The 12,889-nt window shown below is 68.6% G+C and overlaps 2 protein-coding genes across 2 annotated transcripts; one reads left to right on the top strand and one right to left on the bottom strand.

The window, feature by feature from the left end:
* Positions 1–406: 406 nt before the first annotated feature.
* COQ10A (coenzyme Q10A) lies at positions 407–4,498 on the top strand. Its single transcript, XM_040088343.2, has 5 exons — positions 407–501; positions 1,581–1,721; positions 2,947–3,139; positions 4,053–4,154; positions 4,249–4,498. The coding sequence occupies exons 1-5, from the start codon at positions 422–424 to the stop codon at positions 4,414–4,416; spliced, it is 684 nt and encodes a 227-aa protein (XP_039944277.1). The 5' UTR covers positions 407–421; the 3' UTR covers positions 4,417–4,498.
* Positions 4,499–5,431: 933 nt separating this feature from the next.
* On the bottom strand, positions 5,432–11,824 carry CS (citrate synthase). Its single transcript, XM_040088444.2, has 11 exons — positions 11,703–11,824; positions 9,675–9,722; positions 9,358–9,465; positions 9,178–9,243; positions 8,497–8,628; positions 8,229–8,417; positions 7,938–8,137; positions 7,624–7,753; positions 7,116–7,217; positions 6,797–7,006; positions 5,432–6,075 (listed from the first exon to the last, which is right to left on the bottom strand). The coding sequence occupies exons 1-11, from the start codon at positions 11,754–11,756 to the stop codon at positions 5,905–5,907; spliced, it is 1,410 nt and encodes a 469-aa protein (XP_039944378.1). The 5' UTR covers positions 11,757–11,824; the 3' UTR covers positions 5,432–5,904.
* Positions 11,825–12,889: the final 1,065 nt, after the last annotated feature.

Genomic DNA, 12,889 nt, shown 5'->3' on the forward strand with positions numbered 1-12,889 from the left:
GGTTCGGAGCGGGGCCGTTACCGGGACACCGCACCGGGGGCTCCCCGTCCCTCTCCGCACAGACCGACCGGGGGCACACGTGGGAGGCGGGGCCGGCGCCCCCTGGGTATGAGCCCAGCCCCGGCAGCCCCGGGCGGGGCACTCCCGGTTGGTTCCGGTTGGGTCCCGGTTGGATCCCGGTTGGATCCCGGTCCCGGGGCAGCCGCAGCCCCGGCCCGGACTACATTTCCCATCGCGCCCCGCGAACCCTCCGACTACAACTCCCATGGTTCCTCGCTGGGGGGCGTCGCCCCGCCCCGCCCTGTGACGCACCCGGCGCTATGGCGACGTGGTGACGTCACGGGGTGAGAGGTCAGGGCGGCGGCGGCGCCGCGTCCCGGCCCGGTCCCGGTTCCGGCCCGGCCCCGGTCCCGGCCCGGTCATGGCGGCCCGGCGGCTCCGCGGCGCCCTGCAGCTCGGGGCGCGGCAGCGCCTGCGGGCCGCGGCGGCCCCGCCCGGCAGGTGAGCGGCGGCGGCGGCGGCTCCCGGCGGGCGGGGCCCGGAGGTCACACCGGCCCCGGGAGCACCGGGGCGGGCCCCGGGAGGGGATCGTGCTGCGGGGACTCCTCCGGGCCTGCCCTCCCGGCCCCGCGGGGTGGGGCGGTCCGGGGGCACCTTGTGGAGCCGTGGCGGGGCCGGGCCGGGGTCCCGGGGCCGCGGGTTGGGGGGTCCGGTCCCGGCGGTGCCGCTGTCCCGGTTCCCGTGGGAGACCCCCGCGTGGGGAACACTGCCTGGGCGGGTCTGACCTTGGAGCAAACCGCGCGTGGGGACAGCGGGACCGGCGCCGGTGCCATCCCTGCCCGTGGGGTCGCGGGGGACACGAGCGTCACCGGGGGCCGGGCTCCGGTGTCACCGTGCCCGGAGCCGGTCCCGAGACGGTGACCTCTGCTCGGGGACGGTGCCAGACACGGGGACAGTGACACGGGGACAGTGACGTGGGGACGGCCACACGACCGGGCCCCCGGTGACTCCGGGGGTGACAATTCCCACGGAGAGCTGCCATGTCCCCACTGCTGTCCCCAACCGGAGCGACACCGGAGGGATGGGACGGGCCCCGGGGGGCACCGGGCGCTTGTCCCCGCCGGGATTAGGTGTCCCCGAGGTCGGGTTTCCCGGCCTCCCTCCTGCCAACAGCGCTGGCATCAACACCGGCACCTTCCCGGCCGCGGGCACCGGCCCAGAGCCCCCAGGGGGAATGAGATTCCCGTCCCGGGAGGGGTTGGGAAGGTCGGGAGGGACCTGGAGTGGGCAGGAAGGGACACGGGCGTGTCTGGAGAGAGCCTGGGATGGTCAGGAAAGGATTTGAAGTGGTCAGGAAGGGACCTGGGCCAGCCCAGGAAGGAGCAGGGATGGATCTGAGTTGATCGGGAAGGGACCCAGGCTGGGTAGGAATAGGTTTGGGATATTCTGGAGGGGTCTGGGAGGCTCTGGAGGGATTTGGGAAGCTCTGGAAGGGCCCTCGTCCCCCGGGAATGGCCCCAAAACCGCGGCGGTCCCGGGGCACGTCCCGGTGACAGCCGGTCCCGCCCGTGTCCCCGCAGGCACACGGCCCTGTGCGGCCTGCGGCTCTCCCGGCTGGGCCGGCCGGGCCCTGCGGCCTGGGAGCCCCGAGCTCAGCCCAGCCGGGGCTTCCTGAACCTCGCCAACAAACGCAAGGAGTACTCGGAGCGCCGCATCATCGGGTGCGTGAGGCGGGACCTGAGAGAGCCCTGGGTGACCCTGAGACAGCCCTGAGTGACCCCAGACAGCCCTGAGTGATCCTGAGAGAGCCCTGAGTGACCCTGGGTGACCCTGAGAGAGCCCTGAGTGATCCTGAGACAGCCCTGAGTGATCCTGAGTGACCCTGAGAGAGCACTGAGTGACCCCAGACAGCCCTGAGTGATCCTGAGACAGCCCTGAGTGACCCTGAGACAGCACTGAGTGACCCCAAAGAGCCCTGAGTGATCCTGAGAGAGCCCTGGGTGATCCTGAGTGACCCTGAGAGAGCACTGAGTGATCCTGAGACAGTCCTGAGTGATCCTGAGAGAGCCCTGAGTGACCCTGAGAGAGCCCTGAGTGATGCTGAGTGACCCTGAGACAGCCCTGAGTGATCCCAAACAGCCCTGAGTGATCCTGAGAGAGCCCTGAGTGACCCTGAGACAGCCCTGAGTGACCCCAGACAGCCCTGAGTGATCCTGAGAGTGCCCTGGGTGACCCTGAGACAGCCCTGAGTGATCCTGAGTGACCCTGGGAGAGCACTGAGTGACCCTGAGTGACACTGAGACAGCCCTGAGTCACCCCAGACAGCCCTGAGTGACCCCAAACAGCCCTGAGTGATCCTGAGAGAGCTCTGAGTGACCCCAAACAGCCCTGAGTGACCCTGAGACAGCCCTGAATGACCCTGAGAGAGCTCTGAGTGACCCCAAACAGCCCTGAGCCCAAACAGCCCTGATCCTGAGCCTGAGCCCAGCCCTGAGCCCAGTTCCCAGATCCAAGTCCAGTCCCAACCCCGAGCCCGGCCTTGATCCTGGTCCCAACCCCAGCCCCAACCTTGACCTTAACTCCAGCTCCAACTCTGGCCCCAATCCCAGCCCCAAACCTGGCTCCGAACCCGGCTCCAATCCCAGCCCCAAACCTGGCTCCGAACCCGGCTCCAATCCCAGCCCCAAACCTGGCTCCGAACCCGGCTCCAATCCCAGCCCCACCCCGACCTCTGTTCAACCCCAGCCCCGGCTCCAACCCTGACCTTAAGCCCAGTTCCAACCCCAACCTTGCCCCTGACCCCAACCCCAGCTCCAATCTGAACCCCGATCCCAATCCTGACCCCAACCCCAGCTCCAATCTGACCCCCAGTCCCAATCCTGACCCCAACCCCAGCTCCAATCTGCCCCCAGCCCTAATCCTGCCCCCGACCCCGTCTGTCTGCAGGTACTCCATGCAGGAGATGTACGACGTGGTGGCCAACGTGGAGGACTACAAGAACTTTGTGCCCTGGTGCAAGAAGTCCGTGGTGGTGTCGCGGCGCTCGGGTCACATCAAGGCGCAGCTGGAGGTGGGGTTCCCGCCCGTGCTGGAGCGCTACACGTCCATCGTCACCCTGGTGCGGCCACACCTCGTCAAGGTGGGCGTCACCTGCGGGGCCGGGGCTGGGGAAGGACTGGAGCAGTCCTGAGGGAGCTGGGGAAGGGCTGGAGCAGCAGGAGAAGGCTCTGGAGCAGTCCTGAGGGAGCTGGGGAAAGGCTGGAGCAGCAGGAGAAGGCTCTGGACAAGTCCTGAGGGAGCTGGGGAAGGGCTGGAGCAGCAGGAGAAGGCTCTGGAGCAGTCCTGAGGGAGCTGGGGAAGGGCTGGAGCAGCAGGAGGAGGCTCTGGAGCAGTCCTGAGGGAGCTGGGGAAGGGCTGGAGCAGCAGGAGAAGGCTCTGGAGCAGTCCTGAGGGAGCTGGGGAAGGGCTGGAGCAGCAGGAGAAGGCTCTGGAGCAGTCCTGAGGGAGCTGGGGAAGGGGCTCAGCCTGGAGAAAAGGAGGCTCAGAGGGGAATTCTCAGCCCACAACTCCCTGCCGCGAGAGCGGAGCCGCCTGGGGTCGGGCTCTGCTCCCGGGGAACAGCAGGAGGAGAAGGAACAGCCCCAGATTCCTCCAGGAGAGGCTCAGGATGGACATCAGGAGGAATTTGCTCATGGAAAAGGTGCTCAGGCTTTGGCAGTGCCTGGAGAAAAGGAGGCTCAGAGGGGAATTTTCACCCCACAACTCCCTGAGGGGAGAGCAGGGTCAAAATCTGCTCCCAGGGAAGAGCAGGGTGAGGGAAATGCCCTCAAATTCCTCCAGGAGAGGCTGAGGATGGACACCAGGAGGAATTTTTCCATGGGAAACACTGTCAGGCTTTGGAACAGCCCAGGGACGTTTGGCGTCCCCATCCCTGGAGGCGCCCAGGGAAGGACTGGATGCGGCACTCCGGGGCTCCCAGGCTGAACTCCACCCAGGGAGAGTTTTCCAGCGACTCCCTGACCCACCCCGGCTGCTTTCTGCCCCCTCCCCAGGCCGTCTGCACCGACGGGCGCCTCTTCAACCACCTGGAGACCAACTGGCGCTTCAGCCCCGGCATCCCCGGCTACCCCCGCACCAGCACCGTGGATTTCTCGGTACGAGCTCTTCCCCAGGGGAGGGAGGGCTCACCTGTGGGGCTCACCTGAGGGGGCTCACCTGCGGGGTCTCACCTGCTCTCCTCCTCCTCAGATCTCCTTCGAGTTCCGCTCCCTGCTGCACTCCCAGCTGGCCACCGTCTTCTTCGACGAGGTGGTCAAGCAGATGGTGGCCGCCTTCGAGCGCCGCGCCGCCAAGAACTTCGGGCCCGAGACGCGCATCCCGCGGGAGCTCATGTTCCACGAGGTGCACCAGACGTGAGGGGCGGCGGCCACGGGCGCGCCCCCGGGACTCTGCCCGGCCCGCACATCCCCACCCCACCAAAAATGTCGTATTTATTCAAGTGCGTTTCCGCTGCTGTTGCCTCAACGCCCCCCTCACCCCGGGGGCTGCCGTGAGCCCCCCCAAGGAGCTGCCGGACTCCTCGGTTTTGCAGCTGATTTGGGGTTTTAAGTTTTTCTTTTAGTTCTTGGGGGGGTTTTTTTTTTTGTTTTTCATTTTTTGGGTTTCTTTTTCTTCTTTTTTTTTTTTTAACCCTTTTTTTGTTGTTGTTGTTCTTTATTTTTCAACTCCTCAGCCAGGCCCGAGGGCCCCGGAGGGGGCAGCTCCGGTGCTTGGGCCCCGCCGCGCTCCGGGAGGAAAAGAGGGAGGATTTTTGGGGTGGGGAAAAGGGGGGGGGGGGGAGAGAAGCTGCTGGGAGACCCCCTCCCCACCCCACCGCTTCCTCCCCAGCTCCTCCAGGAACAGAAAGGGAAGGAGCCGGCGCGGGGAGGAGCCCCCCCGAGCCCCCTCCTCCCCGCCGCCGCACACTTTGCACAAGCCACACGCACAGGGCGGGGAGGGGGCGGCTCCCGCTGCCCCCCCCCGCCGCCCCCCGCACCCTCCGCGGGGACCCCCGAGGTCCCGAGCCCACCCCCAGCCCCCCCAGGGGGGGTGAGGGGCTCCCTGAGCCCCCCCTCCCCATGAGCCCGCGCTGCCCGAGGGAGCGTGAGCTCTGAGAGGCCAATAAAGAGAATTCTCCAAGGGTCAGCGGCCTCCTGGTCCTCATTCGGCCACGGGAGGGGGGGGGTTTTGAGGGGAGGGGTTGGGGGGGCTGCACGCCGGGACCCCCAGACCCAAATCATCACTGGGGGGCCCGGGTGGGCTGGGGGCACGCAGCGGGGGGGAGAGGCCAGGGAGGGGGCGGGGGGGTTTGTTAATAAAAACATTTATTTTGCATTTTTCTCGTTGTTTGTACAGAAGTGCCCGAGAGCTGCGAGGAGCCGGGGTGGGGGGTGGCAGAGGGGGGTGGAGAGGGGGGGTCCCAGCTCTGGCTCCGGGGGGGCTTCAGGCAGGGGAAATGAGGAGGAGGGGGGGGTCACACAAACACGGGGGCGCGGCCGGGGAGGAGTGTATCGAGTCCCTGCGGGGGGCACGGACACGGGGCTGGACTGAACCCCTCTCGGGGACAGGGGGGGGGCTGAGACCCCCCCCTCAGGGACCCCCCAACCCAGCAGAGGGGGGAAGCCCGGGGAGGGGGCTCCCGGTGTGCGCAGTGAGAGCCTCCGGGGTGGGGAGGGGGCGGCGGAGCCCACCCCACCCCAGCGGGGCTGAGGGAGGGGGGGACCCCCGGAGCCGCCCCTGCCCCTCCCCGGGGTGGGGGAGCATCCGGGGGCGGGGGTCCCGAGGGGGGTTCAGTGCCCAGGGGCGTCCGGGCCGGGCCCGGCAGCGCGGCGTTCCCTGGGGGAGCTCCGTCCCCACGTCCCTTCTTTACCCGGATTTGTAGCCCACGAGCTGCATGAGGCCCTTGGTGCTCATGGATTTGGGTCGCTCCAGGGGGAATCCCAGCGCCCGGCTCCAGATGAGCTGCGAGAGCACACCCAGCGCCCGCGAGACGCCGAAGAGCACCGTGTAGTAATTCATCTCCTTCATGCCGTAGTACTGCGGGCACGGAGAGGGGTCAGGGGACGGCAGGGAGCAGCGGCAGGGCACGGGGACAGGGACAGAGGGACATCAGAGGGACATCAGAGGGACAGAGGGACATCAGAGGGACAGAGGGACATGAGAGGGACAGAGGGATGGGGAGAGAGAGGGACAGAGGGACAAGGAGAGAGAGGGATGGGGACAGAGGGACAGAGGGGAGAGGGACAGGGAGAGGGACAGAGGGACGGGGACAGAGGGACATGAGAGGGACAGAGGGAGGGACAGGGAGAGGGACGGAGAGGGAGGGACAGACAGGACAGGGAGAGGGACAGAGGGATGGGGAGAGAGAGGGACAGAGGGACAGGGAGAGGGACAGAGGGATGGGGACAGAGGGACAGAGGGGAGAAGGACAGGGAGAGGGACAGGGAAAGGGACAGAGACACACACAGGAAGAAGAGGAAGAGGGAACAGAGGGACAGACAGGGACAGGGAAAGGGACAGACAGGGACATGGACATGGAAAGGGACACACGGACAGGGAAAGGGACAGACAGGGACGTGGATATGGAAAGGGACACGGAAAGGGACACACGGACAGGGAAAGGGACAGACAGGGACAGGCACACATGGAAAGGGACACATGCAGGAAGGAGAACAAGGAGAGGGACACACACAGGACAGGGAGAGGGACAGACAGGGACACACAGGACATGGAACGGAACCGTGGACGCCGGGCTCACCTGCAGCAGGACCCCGCTGTGGGCGTCCACGTTGGGCCAGGGGTTCTTGGCCTTGCCCTGCTCCAGCAGCACGTTGGGGACGATCTTGTAGAGCTGCGCCACGAGCTTGAACAGCGGGTCCTGGGGCAGGTGCTTGAGGGCGAACTCCCGCTGGCAGGTGTAGCGCGGGTCCGTCTTCCGCAGCACGGCGTGCCCGTAACCCGGCACCACCTGCGGGCACGGGGGGCTCAGAGCCTGGGCACGGGCACCGGCACGGCCCCTGAACCCCAGCACGGGCACCGGCACAGCCCCAAACCCCAGCACGGCCCCCAAACCTCACCCTGCCCGAGTTGAGCGTGTTCCAGATGAAATCCCGCAGCTTCTCGTCAGACACGTCCTTGCCCAGCTCCTTCTGCAGGTCCGTGAGCCAGAGCAGCACCTCCTGCGGGGACGGGAGGAGTGAGGGCAGGGACGGAGGGACAGGGGACAGGGGGACAGGGAATGGGGACAGGGACAGGGGACAGGGAATGGGGACAGGGGACAGGGGGACAGGGACAGAGGGACAGACAGGGACAGGGAATGGCCAGAGTGAGGGCAGGGAATGGGGGACAGACGGACAGAGGGACAGAGGGACAGGCATGAGGGATGCATAAACAGGAGGCATAAACATGGAGAGGGACACATGGAGAGGAGGAGGGACAGACAGACAGGAAGAGGAACACGGGCAGGAAGAGCGACAGGACAGGAAGAGGAACGCGTGGGCAGGAGGGACAGACTGACAGCGGGAGGGACAGGCAGAGGGACACTCAGACAGGGAAAGGGACACTCAGACAGGGAGCGGTGCCCACCTGGTTGGCGAGGCCGTGCAGGGGCCCGGCCAGCCCGTTCATGGCGGCGGCGAAGGCGAGGTAGGGGTCGGACAAGGCGCTGCCCACGAGGTGGCTGGTGTGGGCACTCACGTTCCCTCCCTCGTGGTCACTGCCAGGGGCGAGCGGGGCCATCAGAACTCGCCCAGCCCCGCCGAACGCCCTCCTGGCATTTCCAGCCAGGCCGGTACCGACGCTGCCGGCCCGGCTCAGCCCCACCCGCTCCCGGCGCCGCTCCCGGAGCTCGGAACGGAGCCAAACCCCCGCCTGCTCCACGTCCCCCAGCCGCTCCTCACCTGTGGATGGTGAGGTAGAGCCGCATCAGCTCGATGAACTGCGGGTCGGTGTAGCCCAGCATGTTGGTGAAGTTGTGGGACCAGTCGAGGTTGGGGTCGATGGCGCCGATGCCGCTGCCCTCGCGGTACAGGTTGCGGTAGATCTTGGCGGCCACGCACGGCAGCTTCGCGATCAGGTCCATGGCGTCCTCGTACACAAACTGCCGCCAGCGGCGGGGTGAGACCCCGCTCCCCCCCGAGCCCCCCAAAGCCGGCCCCACGGCGGCAGCAGCTCCCCCCCCGACCCCGTACCTCCCAGTACTTGGCGCGGTGGATGCCCTCGGCGTAGGCGCGGGCGAACTTGCTCTCGCTGTTGAGGGCGGTGACGGCGGCGCTCAGCTGGGACATGGGGTGCAGGTTGGTGGGGAAGTTGTCCAGCATGGTCACCACGTGCGAGGGCAGGGCCGCGCGCTTGGCCCACTCCCGGGACAGCCAGGTCACCTGCGGGAGCGCGCCGGGCGTCAGCGGCGGCGCCGGGAGCCGCCCCCGGGGCTCCGCCGCGCCCCCGCGCCGCCCGTACCTGCTCCTGGGTCGGGATTTCTCCGGTCACCAGCAGCCAGAAGAGTCCCTCGGGCAGCGGCTCCTCTCCCCCCGCGGCTTTGGGCAGCTTCTTCTGGCACTCGGGAATGCTGTAGCCGCGGAAACGGATGCCCTGCGGAGCCCGGGAGCGTCAGAGGGGCTGGGTGGGGTCAGTGGGGTGGGATCTGGGATGGGATCAATGGGGTGGGATCAATGGGATGGGATTTGGGATCAATGGGGTGGGATGGGATCACTGGGATGGGATTTGGGATGAATGGGATAGGATCAGTGGGATGGGGTGGGATGGGATGGGGGGGATCAACGGGATGGGATAGGGTGGGGTGGGGTTTGGGATGCAGTGGGATGGGATCATTGGGGTGGGATGGGATCACGTGGATGGCCTGGGATCAATGGGCTGGGCTGGGATGGGGTGGGGTGGGATCAATGGGATGGGATAGGGTGGGATGGGGTATGGGATGGGATTTGGGATCACTGGGATGAGATCAATGAGAGGTGATCAGTGGGATGGGATCAATGAGATGGGATCCCAGGGATGGCCATGATCAATGGGATGGGACAGGATTTGGGATGGGATTGGGTGGGATGGGATCACTGGGATGAATGGGATGGGATTTGGGATGGGATTTGGGATGGGATGGGATGGGGTGCGACAGGGCCCCACCTCGTCAGGATCCAGCACGGAGGTCTCGTAGATCAGCCCTTTCATGCCCCTCATGCCGCCGTACACCTGGGAGGGGCCGGGAGGGCGCGGTGAGGGGCGGTGGGCGCACACTCAGCACGCCCACCGCGATCTGCCCGATGGCCACGGTGGCCCTGGTGGCCCCTGTGGCCGCACACTCACCATGTCCACCGTGATCTGCCCGATGGCCGTGCTGCCGTGCTGCTGCCGGAAGCTCTTGATCTTCGCCTGCTCCTTGGGGATCATGGTGGCCAGGACGTCTTTGAGGTTCTGGGGACAAGGGAGGGTGACGTGAGAGGGGGGACGACGAGGTGTGACAACCGAGGGGGTGACAGGAGAGGGAATTCCCATTGGAAAAGAGCGACAGGACGGGGTCATGGGAGAGGGGGTGACAAGTGAGGGGCCTCCCCCTGGAGAGGGGTCCCAGGAGAGGTGACAGGTGACAGGACAGGGGGTGACAGCGCAGGACCCCCCCTTACCGTGGCGGCGCTGGCGTGGCGAGCGGCCAAGAGGACGCACGGCGCATTCTGCGGGACAAAGGACACGGAGACCCCCCGTCACCAGGGCAGAGCCTCTTTTTGGGGGGTGCAGCCAGAGCAGAGCCCCCCCAGCCCCGTGGCAGGAGCTGAGACCCCGATTCCCATGGAGCCGCTTCCCTCGCCCACGGACACGGCTCAGAGCCGGGATCAGCCGGGCTGGGATCAGCCAAGATGGGATCAGACGGGCTGGGATCAACCGGGCCGGGATCAGCCAAGATGGGATCAGACGGGCTGGGATCAACCGGGCCGGGATCAGCCGAGCCGGGATCAGCTAAGATGGGATCAGCTAAGACGGGATCAGCCGGGCCGGCCCCACGCCGCCCTCGCAGCCAGCCCCGGAGCTGGCACGGGGATCGCGGCCGTGTTCTCCTCCCTGGAGCCCGGCCCAGGCACGGCCGCGGTTTTCCTGAGCCGGGGAATCCGAACTTTGTTCCTCGCCCACGCGTGGGAATCGGGAACCGCGGGGACATCCCGGGAACACCCCGGGGCTGGCAGCGAGCAGGGACCGGGACACACCCGGGACACACCGGGACACACCCGGACACACCGGGAACACACCGGGAACACACCGGGGCTGCCGCGCACAGGGACACCCGGAGATTCCCCGGGGCCGGGAGCTGCGGCAGCGCCTGCGGCAGAGCCAGAACATGACTCGGTTTTTCCACTGGCTGCCGGGAGGACGCGGGGGGGCCGCGCTGCACAGACCACCCCCCCCCTCCCCTTCCCCTTCCCCGGCCGTCCCGCAGCCCCCCGCCAGCCCCGGGGGTTCCCCGGTAAAACGGGTGTGTCCGTGACGGGGGGCGAGGCCGCGTCCCCCCCGCAACAGGCGGCTCCGGGAAGGGAAAACGCTGCCGGAACAATGGAGGCGGCAGCGAGAAGCCCCAAGGTCAAGGCGGCCGCTGTCGCCGCCGCGGGGGCTCCGTCACCAAACCACCCCCCCCCGCAGTGTCACCCCAAGTGTCACCCCAGGTGTCACCCCGTTCTGGGGGTCCCCACGCCTCGTCCCGGCTGTCACCGAGGTGCCACCGGCTCAAGGTCACACGTGTTGGCGGTGACACCGAGCAGCGGGCTGGGCACCCCGCGTCTCCCCTCCGGGGGTTCCCCGGTTCGGGGGTGCGGGGTCGGGCCGAGGGGAAGAAGAGGAGGAGGAGGAGGAGGAGGAGGAGGAGGGTGGGGATCCCGGCTGTGGAGCCGTCCCCGGTGCGCCCGGTTTTGAGGGGTGAGCAGGGCCAAGTGGGGCACCACCAACACCCCAAAATATCGCCCGGCCGATAAAGACACGGCAGCGCCCGTTACGAAACGCCGGGGCCGCGGCCAAGGCAAACGCAACGGAGGGGCCGGGGGCGCTCCGGCCCGGTACCGGCGCTCGGCCCGCACGGGGGTCCCCCCTCGCTGTGACCCCGTTGTCCTCTATGGCACCGGGACGCCGGAGAAGGGCGGTGGCGGAGGGGAAGGTCGCCGCCTCCGTTCCCCCCACCGCCGGTACCGCCGGTGCGGGGCTCCCGGGGCCGGTGCGGGGCTCCCGGGACCCCCCAAGCCCGGTGCCGCACGACGGCAGGGTGGGCGGGACCGGAGCCGGCAGCGGGGGCTGCCCCGGACCGCGGGACCCCACACGGGGTCCAGGCAGCGGCGGAGCCCCCCGAGCTCGGACGGAGCCCGGAGCCCCCCGAGCCACTCCCGGCGCCCCCGGCTCGGAAAAGGCCGCGGCGGGAGCGCCCGGCTCCGGTTCCCACCACGTGCTGCCGCCGCGGCCCCGCGCCCATCGCGGTCCCGATGCCGGTGGCGATGCCGGTGGCGATGCCGCCGGTCCCATCCCCCCCTCCCCGTTCCTCGGCCGCGCGGTCCCTTTAAGGCAGCGCCCCCCGCGTCGCCCCTTTAAGAACCGGACCCCCCCCCCCGCTCCGCTCTCCCTTCCCCCCGCGGCGTCGCCCCTTTAAGGCGCGGCGAGGCCGGGCCGGGCGCGCTCACCTTGGGCCCGCGGAGGCGCGCGGCCGCCCGGCTGCCGGCGGCGAGGAGCGTCATGGCGGCACCGGGACGGGACGGGACTGAACGGGGCCGGGAGCGAACGGGGCCGGGAGCGGGAGCGGGGCGGGAGCGGCGGCGGCCGGGGGTCCTCAGCGGCAGGGCGGGACGGAGCGCGGAGCTGCTCATTAGCATAGCCCCGCCCCCCGCCCGGGCAGGGCGGTTCGCTATTGGCCGAGCCGCGCGCGGCGCGGCGGGGTTATGCTAATGAGGCGGCGGGGGGCGCGAGCTATAGGTGCCTGCCGCGTTCGCCTGATCAGGAGCGAGGGTGGGGTGAGGGGGGGGGGGAGTGTCCGCCCAACGTCGTGACGTCACCGGCCGCGGCTCGTGACGTCACGGCGCGGTGTCATCCCGGTGTCTCGGTGGGGTTCGGCCGCGGGGGCGGGGGGCAGCCCCGTGACGTCACCAGGCGCTCGGCCCGGGGGGTGTGAGGTCACCGGAGCCCATGACGTCACCCTGCATGCGGCCACAGCGGCTGGAGGGGACGGGCGGTGGCCTCAGCGGTGGTGACATCAGGGAGTGGCGTGTCACCGTCCCCGCCGAGGGCACTGTCCTACTGGCCCCGCTGCAACGGGTGACACAAGGCAGTGACGCGGGGGAACGGGCGCCAGCGGAGGGGCAGAGCTCCCGCAGCTCCTGCACCCTGGCCGGGTGACACGGGGTGACACCGGGTGACACCGGGTGACACCAGGTGACACGGGCCATGGCAGAGAGGCCAGAACCCTCACGGAGCCCTCCGAGTGCAGGGCGGCAGGACCCCCGTGCTGGGGTGACACGAGGTGACATGAGGTGACGCGAGGTGAGCGGCCACAGCCGAGGGGTGCCCGGGCTGGGTGACTTGGGGGGACACAGAGCCATGGGCTGACCCCTGTCCCTGCCCCACAGCTGAGCCACGAGGGGACAACGCCGCCCTCCAGGGAGCTCCAGCCGCTGGGGACACGTGGGGACGCTGCTGTCCCCCAACCCACACTCACACCGGACCAGCGCTGCCCTCGCTGGGCTCACGGCCCCTTTATTGCCTGCAGCAGGGAGGGGGGGCCCAGACCCCCACCCCGGGGGCGCTGAGCCCCGCTGTCCCCCCTGTGTCCCCCGGCAGCGGGGCAGGAATGTCCCTGAAACGTCCCGGCGGGAGC

Source organism: Hirundo rustica, chromosome 30 (genome assembly GCF_015227805.2).
Source record: "Hirundo rustica isolate bHirRus1 chromosome 30, bHirRus1.pri.v3, whole genome shotgun sequence".
NCBI lineage: Eukaryota > Metazoa > Chordata > Aves > Passeriformes > Hirundinidae > Hirundo > Hirundo rustica.

Bases quoted from the DNA above. Each gene is read 5' to 3' on its own strand.
- COQ10A (XM_040088343.2), top strand. From the start codon at position 422: ATGGCGGCCCGGCGGCTCCGCGGCGCCCTGCAGCTCGGGGCGCGGCAG. The intron at 502-1,580 runs GTGAGCGGCGGC...GTGTCCCCGCAG, and splicing joins GCGGCGGCCCCGCCCGGCAG to GCACACGGCCCTGTGCGGCC. The intron at 3,140-4,052 runs GTGGGCGTCACC...CCCCCTCCCCAG, and splicing joins TGCGGCCACACCTCGTCAAG to GCCGTCTGCACCGACGGGCG.
- CS (XM_040088444.2), bottom strand. From the start codon at position 11,756: ATGACGCTCCTCGCCGCCGGCAGCCGGGCGGCCGCGCGCCTCCGCGGG. The intron at 9,466-9,674 runs GTAAGGGGGGGT...CCTTGTCCCCAG, and splicing joins GCCACGCCAGCGCCGCCACG to AACCTCAAAGACGTCCTGGC. The intron at 7,218-7,623 runs GTGGGCACCGCT...CCGTCCCCGCAG, and splicing joins TGCACGGCCTCGCCAACCAG to GAGGTGCTGCTCTGGCTCAC.